General features: G+C 54.8%; 1 protein-coding gene across 8 annotated transcripts in view; it reads right to left on the bottom strand.

Annotated features, from left to right (window-relative positions):
* Positions 1–807: 807 nt before the first annotated feature.
* The window catches only part of PDE9A (phosphodiesterase 9A), a 74743-nt gene continuing 62026 nt past the window's right edge, over positions 808–13524 (bottom strand). For all 8 annotated transcript variants that reach the window (XM_011954099.1, XM_011954093.1, XM_011954094.1 and 5 more), the window contains 9 exons: positions 13271–13375; positions 12803–12885; positions 11496–11652; positions 7954–8067; positions 7041–7145; positions 6182–6310; positions 4477–4572; positions 2846–2927; positions 808–1038 (listed from right to left, as the gene is read on the bottom strand). In XM_011954099.1, the coding sequence (XP_011809489.1) occupies positions 1025–1038; positions 2846–2927; positions 4477–4572; positions 6182–6310; positions 7041–7145; positions 7954–8067; positions 11496–11652; positions 12803–12885; positions 13271–13375 (885 nt within the window). In that variant the 3' untranslated portion in view covers positions 808–1024. The remainder of the gene's footprint in view (positions 1039–2845; positions 2928–4476; positions 4573–6181; positions 6311–7040; positions 7146–7953; positions 8068–11495; positions 11653–12802; positions 12886–13270; positions 13376–13524) is intronic.

The raw sequence follows: 13524 nt of genomic DNA, 5'->3' as shown, positions 1-13524 counted from the left end.
CGAGATGCTTGCTGTGTGCTGGGAGCTCATGGTGGAAAGTCCCGAGCATTGCTGCTGCTGTCTCCTGACATGCACGCGGCTTAACTGTAAACATCTTTACCCTTCATGCTGACTTAACACTGACTGTTGGGCAGAGAGTTCACTTGGCAACACACCGTCCTGGGAGGAGATGGTGCCGCCCACCCCAGAGGGGCGTTGTGCTCATTGGGGTGGGCCCCTGTGTCTGCACACTCACTCCCTATGCTGGGCATACCCCCAGACCTGGGTGCTGCGTTCCCCACACCTGCCTCTGCTGCTGGACCCAGAGCTCTGGGACACAGGGCCACCCAGAATGTCCCCTGTGCTCGTTACCAGAACAAAGGCCGGAGGGAGGGCCATCTCTCCTCCCGAGATAGAGACCCTCAGACGTGCTGAATACATATGTCTCTTTTCCTTATCTGAGGATTTAAATGTGAAGTCACCAGTCTTCCTGCGCAGGAGCACCCAGCGTGTGTCGTCCCCGTGGTCGTGGGTGTGTTTGCTCCGACACATGTCCTACAGTCTGGCCACCCTGCCTCAGTCCCCAGATGTCCCACACATGGCACTAACATCCCCCTCTGCTCAGAAACACAGGACCCGTGCACATCCTTGCGCTCAGGGCACCGTTCTGATATTTAATGCTAAATTTACAGGGACATACGCACCGTAACACACTAGTCAACTGCTCTAAGATACATCTGGGGGAAAAGCACAGTGTCCTTCATCTCCACGAGAGAACTTACCAGAAGCAGCATACACAACTCTAGCAAAGAAGAAGTACAGTACCCATTTCCGTATAAGAATATATTATTTAAAAGACAGTTTAAAAATAAAATTCTGTACAGCATCATGAATTCCGTTTTTTTTTTTTTTGTATCAGTGAACAAAATGTTTCTTAGAAAACGTGGTCTTGTGGTGCCAGGTGCTCAGGGCAGCTCTTCCCGCACAAGAATCCCGCGCAGCTCTGCCAGCCCGTCCGGAACCGCAGCCACGCCCCTCACTTTCCTCAGGCACAGTCTCCTGGAAGAAGGGAAAGATGACTGATTTGTTTTTTTAGGAATAGGGCGCGGTGGCTCACGCCTGGAATCCCAGCGCTTTGGGAGACCAAGGTGGGTGGATCACGAGGTCAGGAGTTTGAGCCCAGCCTGACCAACATGGTGAAACCCTGTCTCTACTAAAAATACGAAAATTAGCCAGGCGTGATGGCACACGCCTGTAATCCCAGCTACCTGGGAGGCTGAGGCAGGAGAATCGCTTGAACCCGGGAGGTCGAGGTTACAGTGAGCTGAAATCACGCCATGTTGGCCAGGCTGGTTTAAAACTCCTGACCTCAAGTGATCTGCCTGCCTCAGCCTCCCAAAGTGCTGGGATTACAGGTGTGAACCACGGCACCCGGCCGACATACAGACCATTTTAAAAGAAAGAGGCCATCAGATACATTGCTGAACACACTTAAGCAAAATAAAACAATATTGATCCCTTTTCTGAGCCACTGAAAAATATGAACTGACTTAAAAAATTAAATACCAACATTGACTGAGCCCTTCACAGGGACCAGACCAGCACTTTGACTATTTAATCACTAAAATAGCAGTAACAATGATATTATTGCCTCTGGTTTAGAGATTGGGGCTCTGAGGTTCAGAGAGGCTGAGACACTTGTGCACGTCTCTCGGCTTGTAACTGGCAAGCCTGGACTCAAAACCAGGTGTGTTGGACACCAAAGCCTGTTGCTGCCCCGCTTATAAGCCATGTCCCGTTTATCCTGCCCTGAGCCTTACGTGCTTGATGCACTCTCTCTTGAATTATCTGTTAGACATGTATAGTGTGACCTTATTATGAGGTGAACAAATGGCTGCTCTGCATTCCCCGTGAGCTGAATAACTATATCAACAAGTGCAGAGAAACTCTCAAAGCCATAGAAAGCCAACACGTGATTGGTGAAGTTTTCAGTACTTCAATTGCACTTTTAAAAAGTCCTTACTCTTATAAGTGATGCATATGCTAATTATTGATGTTTTTCTATTAACTAAAGCATGTTCCCCTTCTTTAAGAGCCTCATTCTTTTTTTTTTTTTCTTTTGAGATGGAGTCTCGCTGTTGCCCAGGCTGGAGTGCAGTAGCGCAATCTCGGCTCACTGCAAGCTTCGCCTCCCAGGTTCGAGTGACTCTCCTGCCTCAAGTCTCCCAAGTAGCTGGGACTACAGGTATGTGCCATCACACCTGGGTAATTTTTGTATTTTTAGTAGAGATGGGGTTTCAGCATGTTGGCCAAGCTGGGTCTCGAACTCCTGACCTCAAGTGATCTGCCCACCTCGGCCTCCCAAAGTACTGAGATTACAGGCGTGAGCCACCAGCCTTAAGAGCCTAATTCTAATGATTAGATGCAAGGAATAAAATTTCCATTCATTCGGCTGGGCGCAGTGGCTCACGCCTGTAATCCCAGCACTTTGGGAGGCAGAGGCAGGTGAGTCACTTGAGGTCAGGAGTTCAAGACCAGCCTGGCCAACATGGTGAAACCCTGTCTCTACTAAATATACAAAAACTAGCCAGGTGTGGTGGCGCATGCCTGTAATCCCAGCTACTCAGGGGGCCGAGGCAGGAGAACTGCTTGAACCCGGGAGGTGGAGGTTTCAGTGAGCCGAGATCACACCATTGCACTCCAGCCTGGGCAACAAGAGCGAGAATTCGTTTGGAAAAAAAAAAAAAAAAAAATTCCATTCATTTAAAGGTATTCCAAAATTCAGATTTTCTCCCCTTCCTCTTCCTTCTGTCCTTTGTCGGAATCACTGCATGGACTGACGTCACTTCAGCAGTGACAGCATTACCTTCACTGTTTTTCACATCTCTGCTTCTCTCTCTGGACTTCTCAGTGGCTCCAGACGTCAAGCTGTCAGTCTTCTTCTGTAACTGGAACAAAGTGCAGAGAAGGCCAAGTCAGGGAGCAGGAGACAGCAGGGGAGTGTCTGCCTCTCTTCCAGCAGCTTCTGTTGCCTGGAGGTGCTGCAATGGGAAAGCCTGTGGTCTCCAGGCCCCGCTACCCTTGGTGCCTCACCCAGCCGCAGCCACCACAGCCGCAGGGACTGGTGGTGTGTGCAGAGCCTGTGACTTGGGCCTTTTCACCTCTTTGGTGTGACTGTCCTTTTTGTGGGGGTTAAGAGGGGGAAGGCAGAGGCCTTGAAGAACCCTAGTGTCCCCTACTGGGCAGCAGGGCTCGGGCCTAGAGACTCAAGGCCATGAGGGCTACGGCTCTCGGAGGCCCACGAGAGAGGCAGAAGCCCGTTCGGCTCTCCTGCGGGGTCCTGGAGTAGGAGGAGCCTTCTCGCTACCTCTGTCCCTCTCCATAAGTGCGCTCAGCCTTCCAGAGCTGTAGAGACCTTTCTGTGACTTTCTGTCAACTGGAGAAGTCAGGGCAGCTGGTCTGGATTTTCAGTCAATTTCTAAGCAATTGCTGGGCATCTATCACATGCCTGGCATGGCGCCCCAGGCGGGCGTGGGCACGGGGAGCACGGGGCCGTCCGTCGAGGGAGATGAGACCAACACAAGGCTACTCCTGGAAAATGGCTCAGTGCTCAAAAGGGCATCGTGGGCCACATGGGCTTCAGGAGCGCCCAGGCAGAAAAGATGGCGTGGTGGGCACAGTAACTAGGGGAGCCCTGACTGACGGGCCTTGGAGGGTGCTTCAGTGGTACAAAGGGCACTGTGGGGGGCGGGGGGTGGCAGAGGCAACACCGGCCAAGGCCAGGAGGTGTCACACTGTGCAGGAGTAGTGAGGCTGTTCGAGCTGCATGGGGGCGCTGGGGGGAGGAGGCAGGAGGGCGGGGCGGAGGCCACACCATGGGCGGCTGGACAGCAGACAGCCGGGGGAATCTGTGGAACGACTGCGTGGGCCCTGAGCCTGTGACCTGGACCCCTTCCTCCAAAACGATGTCAACGCAACAGCAACCGAAAGCCAGCCCCAGGCTCCCTGTCCCCTGAGAGGTGCTGGTGTGTGTTCTGGGCCCGGAAGCTGGCAGGTGGATGGTCGCTTTGCCCCTGTGCCAGGGGAGGGCCCCTTTCTAGCCCATGGCCTCCTCTGAACAAGTCGGCTCTGGGGCCAGGCCAGGCGCTGTACTCAGAGGGGTCCCAGACGCTCTAACAGCGGCGGACACGCCCAAGGACACCTGGGTGCTCACAGGTGTGAGTGACAGTTGTGATTTCTGTGAAGGGCACGGCCAGTAAACTCCCTCGAAGGTTCTGAGCCCTGATGCGTTCTTGGCGAATGCAGTTTTGGTTTCCCGTATCACGTTCCCTAATTTCACTGAGCCAGGCTTTCTGATGGAAGGGACACGTGCGCCTGTCCATGGGGCCACCTTCAGTGGTGCCCTGCTTGGCACGTCCCAGGTTCTGGAGTCAGGAGTGCGGAGGGCGGTATGCCTGCTTGCCACAAGGAAGGAAGGTTCTTCTCGGTGCGTTTTACCTCTTTCATGGCGTCGTCTATCCGCTTTAGTTCCTCATAGCGATCTCGGGATTCCCAAAGCGGCTGCAGCATGATCTCCTCAACCATGGGGAAGAGCTGGGAGAGAAAAACGGATTCATTCAGAGTCCCTCATTCTTAAGGGAATGGGAAACGTTGGAGAAAAACAGGTGTCAGGTGCACTGTGCAGAAGCCTTTGGGCCAGTCCCAGCTCCTGGACACCCTCGTGCCGGCTCTGCCGCCCCCACCCGCTGTGGCTCTGTCTCTGGCCCTCATCGCCCTCCATGAGGTCCTACAGAAAGTCTGCCCCCCACCTCCTGTGTCCCCCGTGCCCGTGAGATGAGGGTTGGGGACAGGTTCTGAGGTTCTAACAAAGACAAGGGTCAGGGGAAAGGAGCCGACAGCCTCCCGGCTGAGGGTCCTGGGAGTGGGAAGTGGGTGGGGGTGGCTCCAGGAGATGCCCTGGAGCAGAAGGATCCACAGCACTTGGGAGCCCAGGAAGGTCGGAGGGTGCAAGGCTGTGAGACCAGACCCCTGGGGGAAACAAGAGATGGGCCTGTTTTGCACATGCTGGGGGTGCCTTGAGGTGGGGGCCTTGGCAGGGGCCACAGACAGCTCAGGGGCCCTGGGGGGAGCTGGGCAGGAAAGAGCTGTGTGCAGGGAGCAAGGCCTTGGTGGCTGGGTGCGGTGAGACTGGGAGCTGGACGGAGGCTTCACAGCTCGAGGGCACAGAGCTCAGTGGTTCCTCCACAGGTGAGGACTCAGTGGAACTGGGATGCAGAGAGGGGACAGGAGAGTCAACAGCCGGTGCTGCCTCCAGGGACCTGAAGGCCAGCAGTGATGTGGGAGGGCAATGAGGGGCCCCCCCAGGGCCCAGCAAGGCAAGGCAGGGAGTGCAGCACGGAGTGGGAGATGCTGGGGTCACGGGTCAGGCTGTGGGGAGCAGGCTCCGGATGGAGCAGGGACAGCGGTCACCACGACAGCACCACGACAGCCGGGGAAGAGGCTGCTCAGGATGTGCAGGTGTGCCTGTGTGCGTGTGTACCTGTGTGTGTCCATGTGCATACCTGTGTGTGTGCATGTGCATACCTGTGTGTACCTGGGTGTGTGCCTGTGTGCGTGTGTACCTGTGCGTGTGTGTGTGTGTGTACCTGTGTGTGTGCATGTGCATACCTGTGTGTGCGTGTGTACCTGTGTGCGTGTGTACCTGTGTGTGCTTGTGCATACCTGTGTGTGCATGTGTGTGCCTGTGTGCATGTGTACTAGTGTGCCTGTGTGTGCATGTGTACCTGTGTGTGCATCTGTGTGCCTGTGTACGTGTGGAGGCATGACTGTGAGCCTGTGCGTGTGTGTATATATATGTGCCTGTGTGTGCCTGTGTGTGTGCATGAGTGTGTGCCTGTGTGCATGTATATGCCTGTGTGTGTGTCTGTGTGCCTGCGTGTCTGTGTGTGCATGCATGTGCATGCGTGTGCCTGTGTGTGTGTGTGCCTGTGTGTGTGCATGAGTGTGTGCCTGTGTGCATGTATATGCCTGTGTGTGTGTCTGTGTGCCTGCGTGTCTGTGTGTGCATGCATGTGCATGCGTGTGCCTGTGTGTGTGTGTGCCTGTGTGTGTGCCTGCGTGTGCCTGCATGTGCCTGCGTGTACCTGCGTGTGCCTGTGTATCTGAGTGTATGCAAGTGTCACATGTGGTGACAGTTACTCACCTTAGTCACTGTTTCAAACATTGGGATCAGGACAAACTTGATAAACCCAATCTGGGCTGTGGCCTTGGTCACTTTGTCTCGGTCCATGAACGGGGCCACGGGAAGGCCTTCTGACTTCTCACGGTCGCTCTGCAGGGAATGCAGCAGATAGCAACATTAAAGACAGAAATGCCCCGGAACCAGATCGCTGTTCTCAGAGAAAGACAAGATGTGCCAGTTAACCACCAACCAACCAAACTACACCACAAATGTGTCCCAGTAAAGAACAAGGCGAGGGCGACAGCATCTTCAGTGCTAAACAGAGCTGGGCATGCAGGTCTAGCTGGGAAGACCGAGATGAGAGACAGACAGAGGTAAGCTGCATGTAACACAGGACAGCAGAGGTGTCCTACAGAAAGCCTCCCGAGTTCTCCTAGGCTTGATCAAGCTGTTGTATTAACATTTGGTGGCTGTTTTCAGCTGGCTTGGTTTTCTGCATCCCCGACCTTCCCCATGGCCATCTGTGTGAGCTGACCTGCTGGGTCTCAGCCCTCTCGGGGCCCCTCCTGCCTCTGCAGTTCTTGCTTCTTGACTTTCAGGCAATTGGCTTGACAAGGCTGCTTCTAATAATGGTTCAATTAGCAGTGACAGGTGGCAGTTTTAGGACATTAGCTTTTCTGGATTGTCACTCTCTTTCAGGTATCAAATTATAACCTATTTTGTTTCTGATGTACGCCTACCGTGAAGGCTTTCTGGAGGCTGAACTGTCCGCGGCCCGGTGAATATGTGGGTCCACCCTGGCATGCTGTTTAACGCAAACCCTTACTAAGTGGGGTTAATAAGACTGGCTGGAGGCTTGATTGCTCTGCAAGACTCTTACCTGCATAAAATATTCCTCTAATAAACAGTCCACCCAAGGCTCTGCGACTTCCATTGGACGGACCTCGTTAGAGATATCACAGCATTTTATCAAAATCATCTTCAGCTGAAAGAAGAGGTTTTGGAATTGAGGTAACAGGAGGCAGAACATGGCCTGCTGAGCTGCTTGGGTCTGGACTTGCCGTTACAGGCAGGAAGAGATAGAGGACCATGCAGCTGGACCACGCAACAGGTATGCACTGATTTTTTGTTTTGTTATTTTTTTTTGTGGAGATGGAGTCTTGCTAATGTTGCTCAGACTGGTCTCAAACTTCTGGACTCAAGCAATCCTCCCGCCATGGCCTCCCAAAGTGCTGGATTCCAGGCATGAGTCGTGCTCCAGTCCTTGTGTGCCTTGCGGTGCCCAGTGCCTGCCCTTTCCGAAAGGAAGATGCTGCACCTTCTCATGGGGGAGGGCCCCTACCCCTTCTCTGGCCACCTTGTCCTGGTGATAGAGGGGGGTGCCGGGCTATGGTGTGGGCCTGGGGGGGATGCCGGCTTGGGGAGCAGGGACTGTGTTGGAGTTGCCCCCACAGAGATGGGCTGGGGCTGTGCCTTCATGGGAGAGTTGGTTTTATTCTCTGGAAAGCAGAGCGAGATGCATGGCCTTCACCCACTTACCTCCCTCAAATCCAAAAGAGATGGAGGAATGGGAGAGTGCCGCCTCCGACCATGAAGGAGGCTCCGTCAGGAGGGAGGCCCTGCCCGGGACTTTCCTAGTAAGAGTCATGACCTTGAAAACCAGATTTACAGATACCATGTTTCAAGGCAAGACTAATACTTCTGGCTTCTTGGCTTCCAGTGTGAGCTGGATGGATGACCCATTCAGCCAGCCCACCGCCTGGCTGCCCACACAGGCAGAACAAGCCACTCACCAGGGTCATGTGCTCCTCATTGCTGTAGTCAAAATTCTCCATTTTCTCTTTGAAAGAATCCATAATTTCTGCATGTCTTGCCATGTCAGTGGCCAAGATTAACGTGATCATTCCCTAAATAGTGAGAGAACAAAGCGTTAACACGGGCATAATCCCAACAAGTATTCAACGGAGGCCTACTGAGCCCCCTGCACACATTATTTCATGTATCCCTCATTCTGATTCATATGTGCATCCATCACCCATCCATTCATTTGTCCACATATCCATCCATTCACCCCAAAAACACATCCATCCATCCATCCATCTATCCACCTACCCATTTATCCTCTATCCATCTACCCATCCACCCATCCACCCATCTATCCTTCCATCTACCCTTCCATCCATCCTTCCATCTACCCTTCCATCCATCCTTCCATCTACCCTTCCATCCATTTATCCATCCATCCATCCATCTATCCACCCACCTGTCCTTCCATCCATCCACCCTTCCATCCATTCATCCATCCATCCATCCATTTGTCCATCCACCCACCCACCCCTCAATCATTTACAGAACACATCTCTGTGCCAGGTATGATGTTTTCCTCTTCCAAGAAAATAAAACCACAAGCATCAGATACAAAACCCAAACCCATCAATCTAGGTCATTTCAAATGTATACATATATTTTTGAGGGGGACATCACTTACATCTTGAATTATTCAATTTTCCTGTAAACATTGAATTGTGTTATTAGTGAAGCATTTATTCGGTTATTCCTGAAATCTTCCATGACTATATATATATATATATATTTTTTTTTTTTTTTTTTTTGAGACAGAGTCTCGCTGTCGCCCGGGCTGGAGTGCAGTGGCCGGATCTCAGCTCACTGCAAGCTCCGCCTCCTGGGTTTACGCCATTCTCCTGCCTCAGCCTCCCGAGTAGCTGGGACTACAGGCGCCCGCCACCTTGCCCGGCTAGTTTTTTGTATTTTTTCAGTAGAGACGAGCCAGGATGGTCTCGATCTCCTGACCTCGTGATCCGCCCGTCCCGGCCTCCCAAAGTGCTGGGATTACAGGCTTGAGCCACCGCGCCCGGCCCAAAATATATTTTTTAAAAAGTGGGACAACGAATTTTACCCCCAGCGGAGAGTCACATTTTGCAGTCAGTGAAGCATTTGAAGCAGCCGACGCTGGTGTGTCCCCACGGTGGCTGGGCACGAGGACGATCCTGCGTGCAGAGGGGCTGCTCCTCCAGTCGGGTGCCGCCTCCTCCTCTTGCGGGATGCTCTCCGACGTGGCTCAGTGGGACGAAGCCTACACTAAGGGGCGTTCACTTCCTTTGATTCCCCGGGTCCTGTCCCTGGAGGAGCTGCCCACTGGGGCAGCAGTGGCAGATGCAGTGTTCTCTCTTCACGGTTGTCCCTTGACCTACTGCAGACGAAGATTTGCCACAGCTTGTAGCCACACAGGGCACCTGCTTGCAGGGTGGGGAGGGGCACACACATGGAGGAGAGGCCAGAGCGCCTATAGATAAAGGGGAGATAACTGCACTGGGAACCGGTGATTCAATAAGGACTGTAAATTGTCTGTTGAATTGTGTATGTTTGTGCAATGATGTCGTCACAGGCCAGAGAGCGCTGCTACCGTGTCAGACCTAGTGGGTTCCAAGGTGCGGCTGTCGGCACTCCTCCCGGGGCCGTCACCATGCACACCCATCTGTTCTCCTGTTCATTTCACACTCCCAGTGGCTGGCACAGCACAGGCCAGCAGAGGCCTTGACCACAGCATCCCAGTGAACCACAGCCTGGTTCTGCCCACCCCTGCCTCTGGCACATGGTGACATTTGACAATTTTGCAAGAGGCTGTGATGCCTCAGGGCCCTGTCCCAGGGAGCACGCTGCTTCCTCAGAGCTTCCTCAAATGCTTCACTGACTTCAGTTTTTTACGCTGGACTTTGAACCTCCTGGAAGCATAGACAAATTGGAAAGCCATGGTCGATGAGACTGCTGCTCTCTGATAAGTGAGGCTCAGCAGCACTCCGGGAGGGAGTATTTTCCCAGTGCTGGAGGCCAGACAGTCTTTGTCAGCTGCCTCTGGAAGGAAGCCACTTAGACTTCGAATGGCTGAGGTCTGCCTTGTGGAACGGTGCCCTGGGTGAGTGCCCTGGGGCTGCCACATAAAGTACCACAAACTAGGCAGCTTAAAACAATGCTCTCACAGTGCTGGAGGCCAGAACCAAGATCAAGGTGTGGGCAGGGCTCTGCTCTCTCCGAAGACTCCAGGGGACGGTCCTTCCTTGTCTCCTCCTGGTCCCTGGGGACTGGGAGTCCCTTGGTTTAGGGCTGCATCACTCCAATCTCCAATCGCCGCATCTTCACGCTGCCTTCTCCTCTGTGTCTGGACTGTTTTCTCCTCTGTCTTGTCCAAGGACACCAGTCTTTGGATTTAGGGCCCCCTTGGACAATCCACACTGATCTTATCTGGAGATCTTAACAAGTACAAACGCAAAGACCCTTTTCCAAATAAGATCACACTCACGGGAGGTGGGCCTTGTTTGAAGGACGCTACTATTCACCCCACACATTTCTCCCAGAGGTTACTCTGAGAGCTTCCCTCCCCCGCAAACGTCAGAGAGTGAGGGTTTGATGAGGAATTCCCGTGTGGAAGGGGGCGTTATTTCGGTGAGCTGGAGGTGTTTGTCTGGGGCAGGTGGACTGGGTCATCTTCCTCTCATGCAGATGTTCCTCTCACTCTCCTCCCATCACGCCCTGAGAGGCAGAAAAGCCCCCTTATCTAAAACAGAAGGGGCAGCCGGGCGCGGTGGCGCACGCCTGTAATCCCAGCACTTTGGGAGGTCGAGGCAGGTGGATCACCTGAGGTCTGGAATTCAAGACCAGCCTGGCCAACATGGTGAAACACCATCTCTACTAAAAATACCAAAAATTAGCTGGGCGTGGTGGTGCACACCTGTAATCCCAGCTATTTGGGAGGCTGAGGCAGGAGAATTGCTTGAACCCAGGAGGTGGAGACTGCAGTGAGTTGAGATTGCACCATTACACTCCAGCCTGGGCAACAGAGCGAGACTCTGTCTCAGAAGAAGAAGAAAAAAAAAAGAAATGGAAGGGGGCTGACTGGGCTGTGGGTGGCAGGTGACAGCAGCTGGGGTTATGGAGCAGGGTAGCTCTCCTACGTTGGATGCAGCAGACGTGTCTGTCCAGGGCCCGCCCCCTCCTTGGGCAGGCTCCCTACCTTCACTAAGCCTCAGTTTCTTGGACTGGAAGATGGACAAAGGATTTATCTCAGAGGGAGCCAGTGAAGGCTCAATTAAATAGAGGCTGGGAAGTGCAGGTCAGTGGGATACACGTGTGCAGGCCGAGGGTACCCTCTTTTTGGGGCTCCACCCTGGAGGAGGTGAGGAAGGAGGGAGGGGTTCCCCCAGGTCCGCAGGGCACTGCTGTGGCCAGGAGCTTCTGGGAGCCTCCAGCCAATGGAGAATGGGGGCTGCTGTCCCTGAATGTGCCCCCACTCCGGTGGGAGGGCCCTCACCCCGCGCACCTGTCGGATCTGCTTGAACCCATCAGATGGGATGTTGGAGAAGATGTTGCACTCGGGCTCAGCGAGGATCTGGAAGGCCACGGCGCAGTGGTGGTTCTCCAGCGGCGAGATGTCATTGTAGCGAACTGCCAGCTCTGTGCGGGCGTTGATCTGGTACCTGGGAGGCGAGGAGACAGTGAGGGGAGGCTCAGGCGCAATCACCAGGCACCTGCACTGGGGAGCAACACCCAGGCATATAAGTGGAGTAGAGTCGGGGAGAAAGTGCCGTGGGGGCTGGGGGAGCCGCCTGTGCCCTGCCCCACCCAGAAGGTCCCTCCTGCTGCTCGGCTGCCCCTGCAACTTCACGTCCCCATGCTCCTGCAGTCCCAGGACCCCTCTGAGGAAGCAGCATGCTCCCTGGGACAGGCCCTGAGGCATCACGGCCTCTTGTGAAATTGTCAAATGTCACCAGGTGCCAGAGGCAGGTGGGCAGAACCAGGCTGTGGTTCACTGGGATGCTGTGGTCAAGGCCTCTGCTGGCCTGTGCTGTGCCAGCCGCCGTGAGTGTGAAATGAGCAAAAGGAGAACAGATGGGTGTGCAGGGTGATGGCCCCGGGAGGAGTGCCGACTGCCACACCTTGGAACCCACTAGGTGCCGACGCACGGCAGCAGAGCTCTCAGGCCTGTGACAACATCGTCACACAAATACACAATTCAACAGAAAGAGCTGCTGCGCCACTGTGGACACAAACCCAAGCCCACGGCCTGGACCGTGTCTGCCACGTGGGGAGGAACTCTGTGCCCGTGGAGGCAGGAGTAGAGCAACGGTCTGTCCTTCTGATCCCTGGCCCCACGAGGGACACCTCACTCCCACCTCCTGTCATTCTGCAGCCCCTTTTCTCACTCTCTTCTGGCCCCTGCCTCTGCCTTCCCTGAGGAAGCCAGCTGGAAGCCTCCCTGGGGAGAGACAAGCTCCTGAGAGGGGTGTGTGGAGCCCCCATCCCTGCATGCCCACAGGCGTTGCTCCCTGTCTGGGGTGGAGAAGGCGCCGGCGTGGCCAGGGCTCTGCCGTGCACCTGAGCCTGGACCAGGCCCGCACAGGCGTAGGAAAGTCCCCCTGGGGTTTGATAATCCCAAAAGTTCTACTCCAGGGAGACCCAAGGCCCTGGGCAAAGTCCAGAAGCCGGGAGCTGTGTCAGTGGAGGCAGAGCTGGGGCTGGGAGGCCGTCATTGACTTCTGGGAACTGCTCTGAGGGTTGGGCTGACAGGTTCCCTCCAGTAGCCAGGGTGACTTTTAAAAGGAAAACAAGAGAAAATCCTGCACATACGTGTTGTTGTAGCCGGGATGGTCCAGATCGTGGCAGATGGCCGCTGTCATCAGGATCAGGATATCCGTTTGTGAGAACTTCTCCTGGATTGGAAAACAGGGCGTAGGTGTTCGCCCTCTTCACTCGGAGGGTGGGATGGGATTGGGGGGTGGAACTGGGTGAGTGGTAAGGTGGGACAAAGGCCCCTGCAGCCATGTGGAGTCTCCTGGCATGGTGGGAGAGGACCAGCTTCCTGTGGGGGTGGAGGGGTGACCAGGTCGGGGGCGCACCTGCTCATGTAATCCTAGGAGCAGCCTCGCCCATGGGGAGACTGACAGTGGTCGGCGGGCTGCTTCCCTAGGAGGGGCGGAGCGGCTGGGGACACCACACCTGTGGCTCTCTTGGTGGGATGGGGCTGCCACTCCCTGGAAGGGGCTTCCATCTGACCCCCGAGAGTGGAGGTCTGGGTGTGCGGCGGGCAGGACCCACCTGGAGACCACAGAGCCAGACCATGCTGTACATCATCTGGGCCACGCAGAAGCAGTGCCGGAAGTTGTGGAAGGGGTTGTTTCTGTAGTTGTCGTGGACGCAGAGCTGTGGGAGGCAGGGGGTCCGAGTCACCCTGTGCCTGGGCCCGCCAGCCTCTCCTCCCAAAGTCACCCAGAAGGCTGTGCGCTGGTTTGAACGTTCTCTGCCAAACCCTCATCCCAACCAGAGGTCAACAGTGTTCCCATGTTTACCAC

This window comes from Colobus angolensis, unplaced genomic scaffold, assembly GCF_000951035.1.
Source record: "Colobus angolensis palliatus isolate OR3802 unplaced genomic scaffold, Cang.pa_1.0 Scaffold38, whole genome shotgun sequence".
Classification (NCBI taxonomy): Eukaryota; Metazoa; Chordata; class Mammalia; order Primates; family Cercopithecidae; genus Colobus; species Colobus angolensis.
Note: the sequence above shows the minus strand (reverse complement) of the source record. Positions and strands in the feature narration are given on the sequence as shown.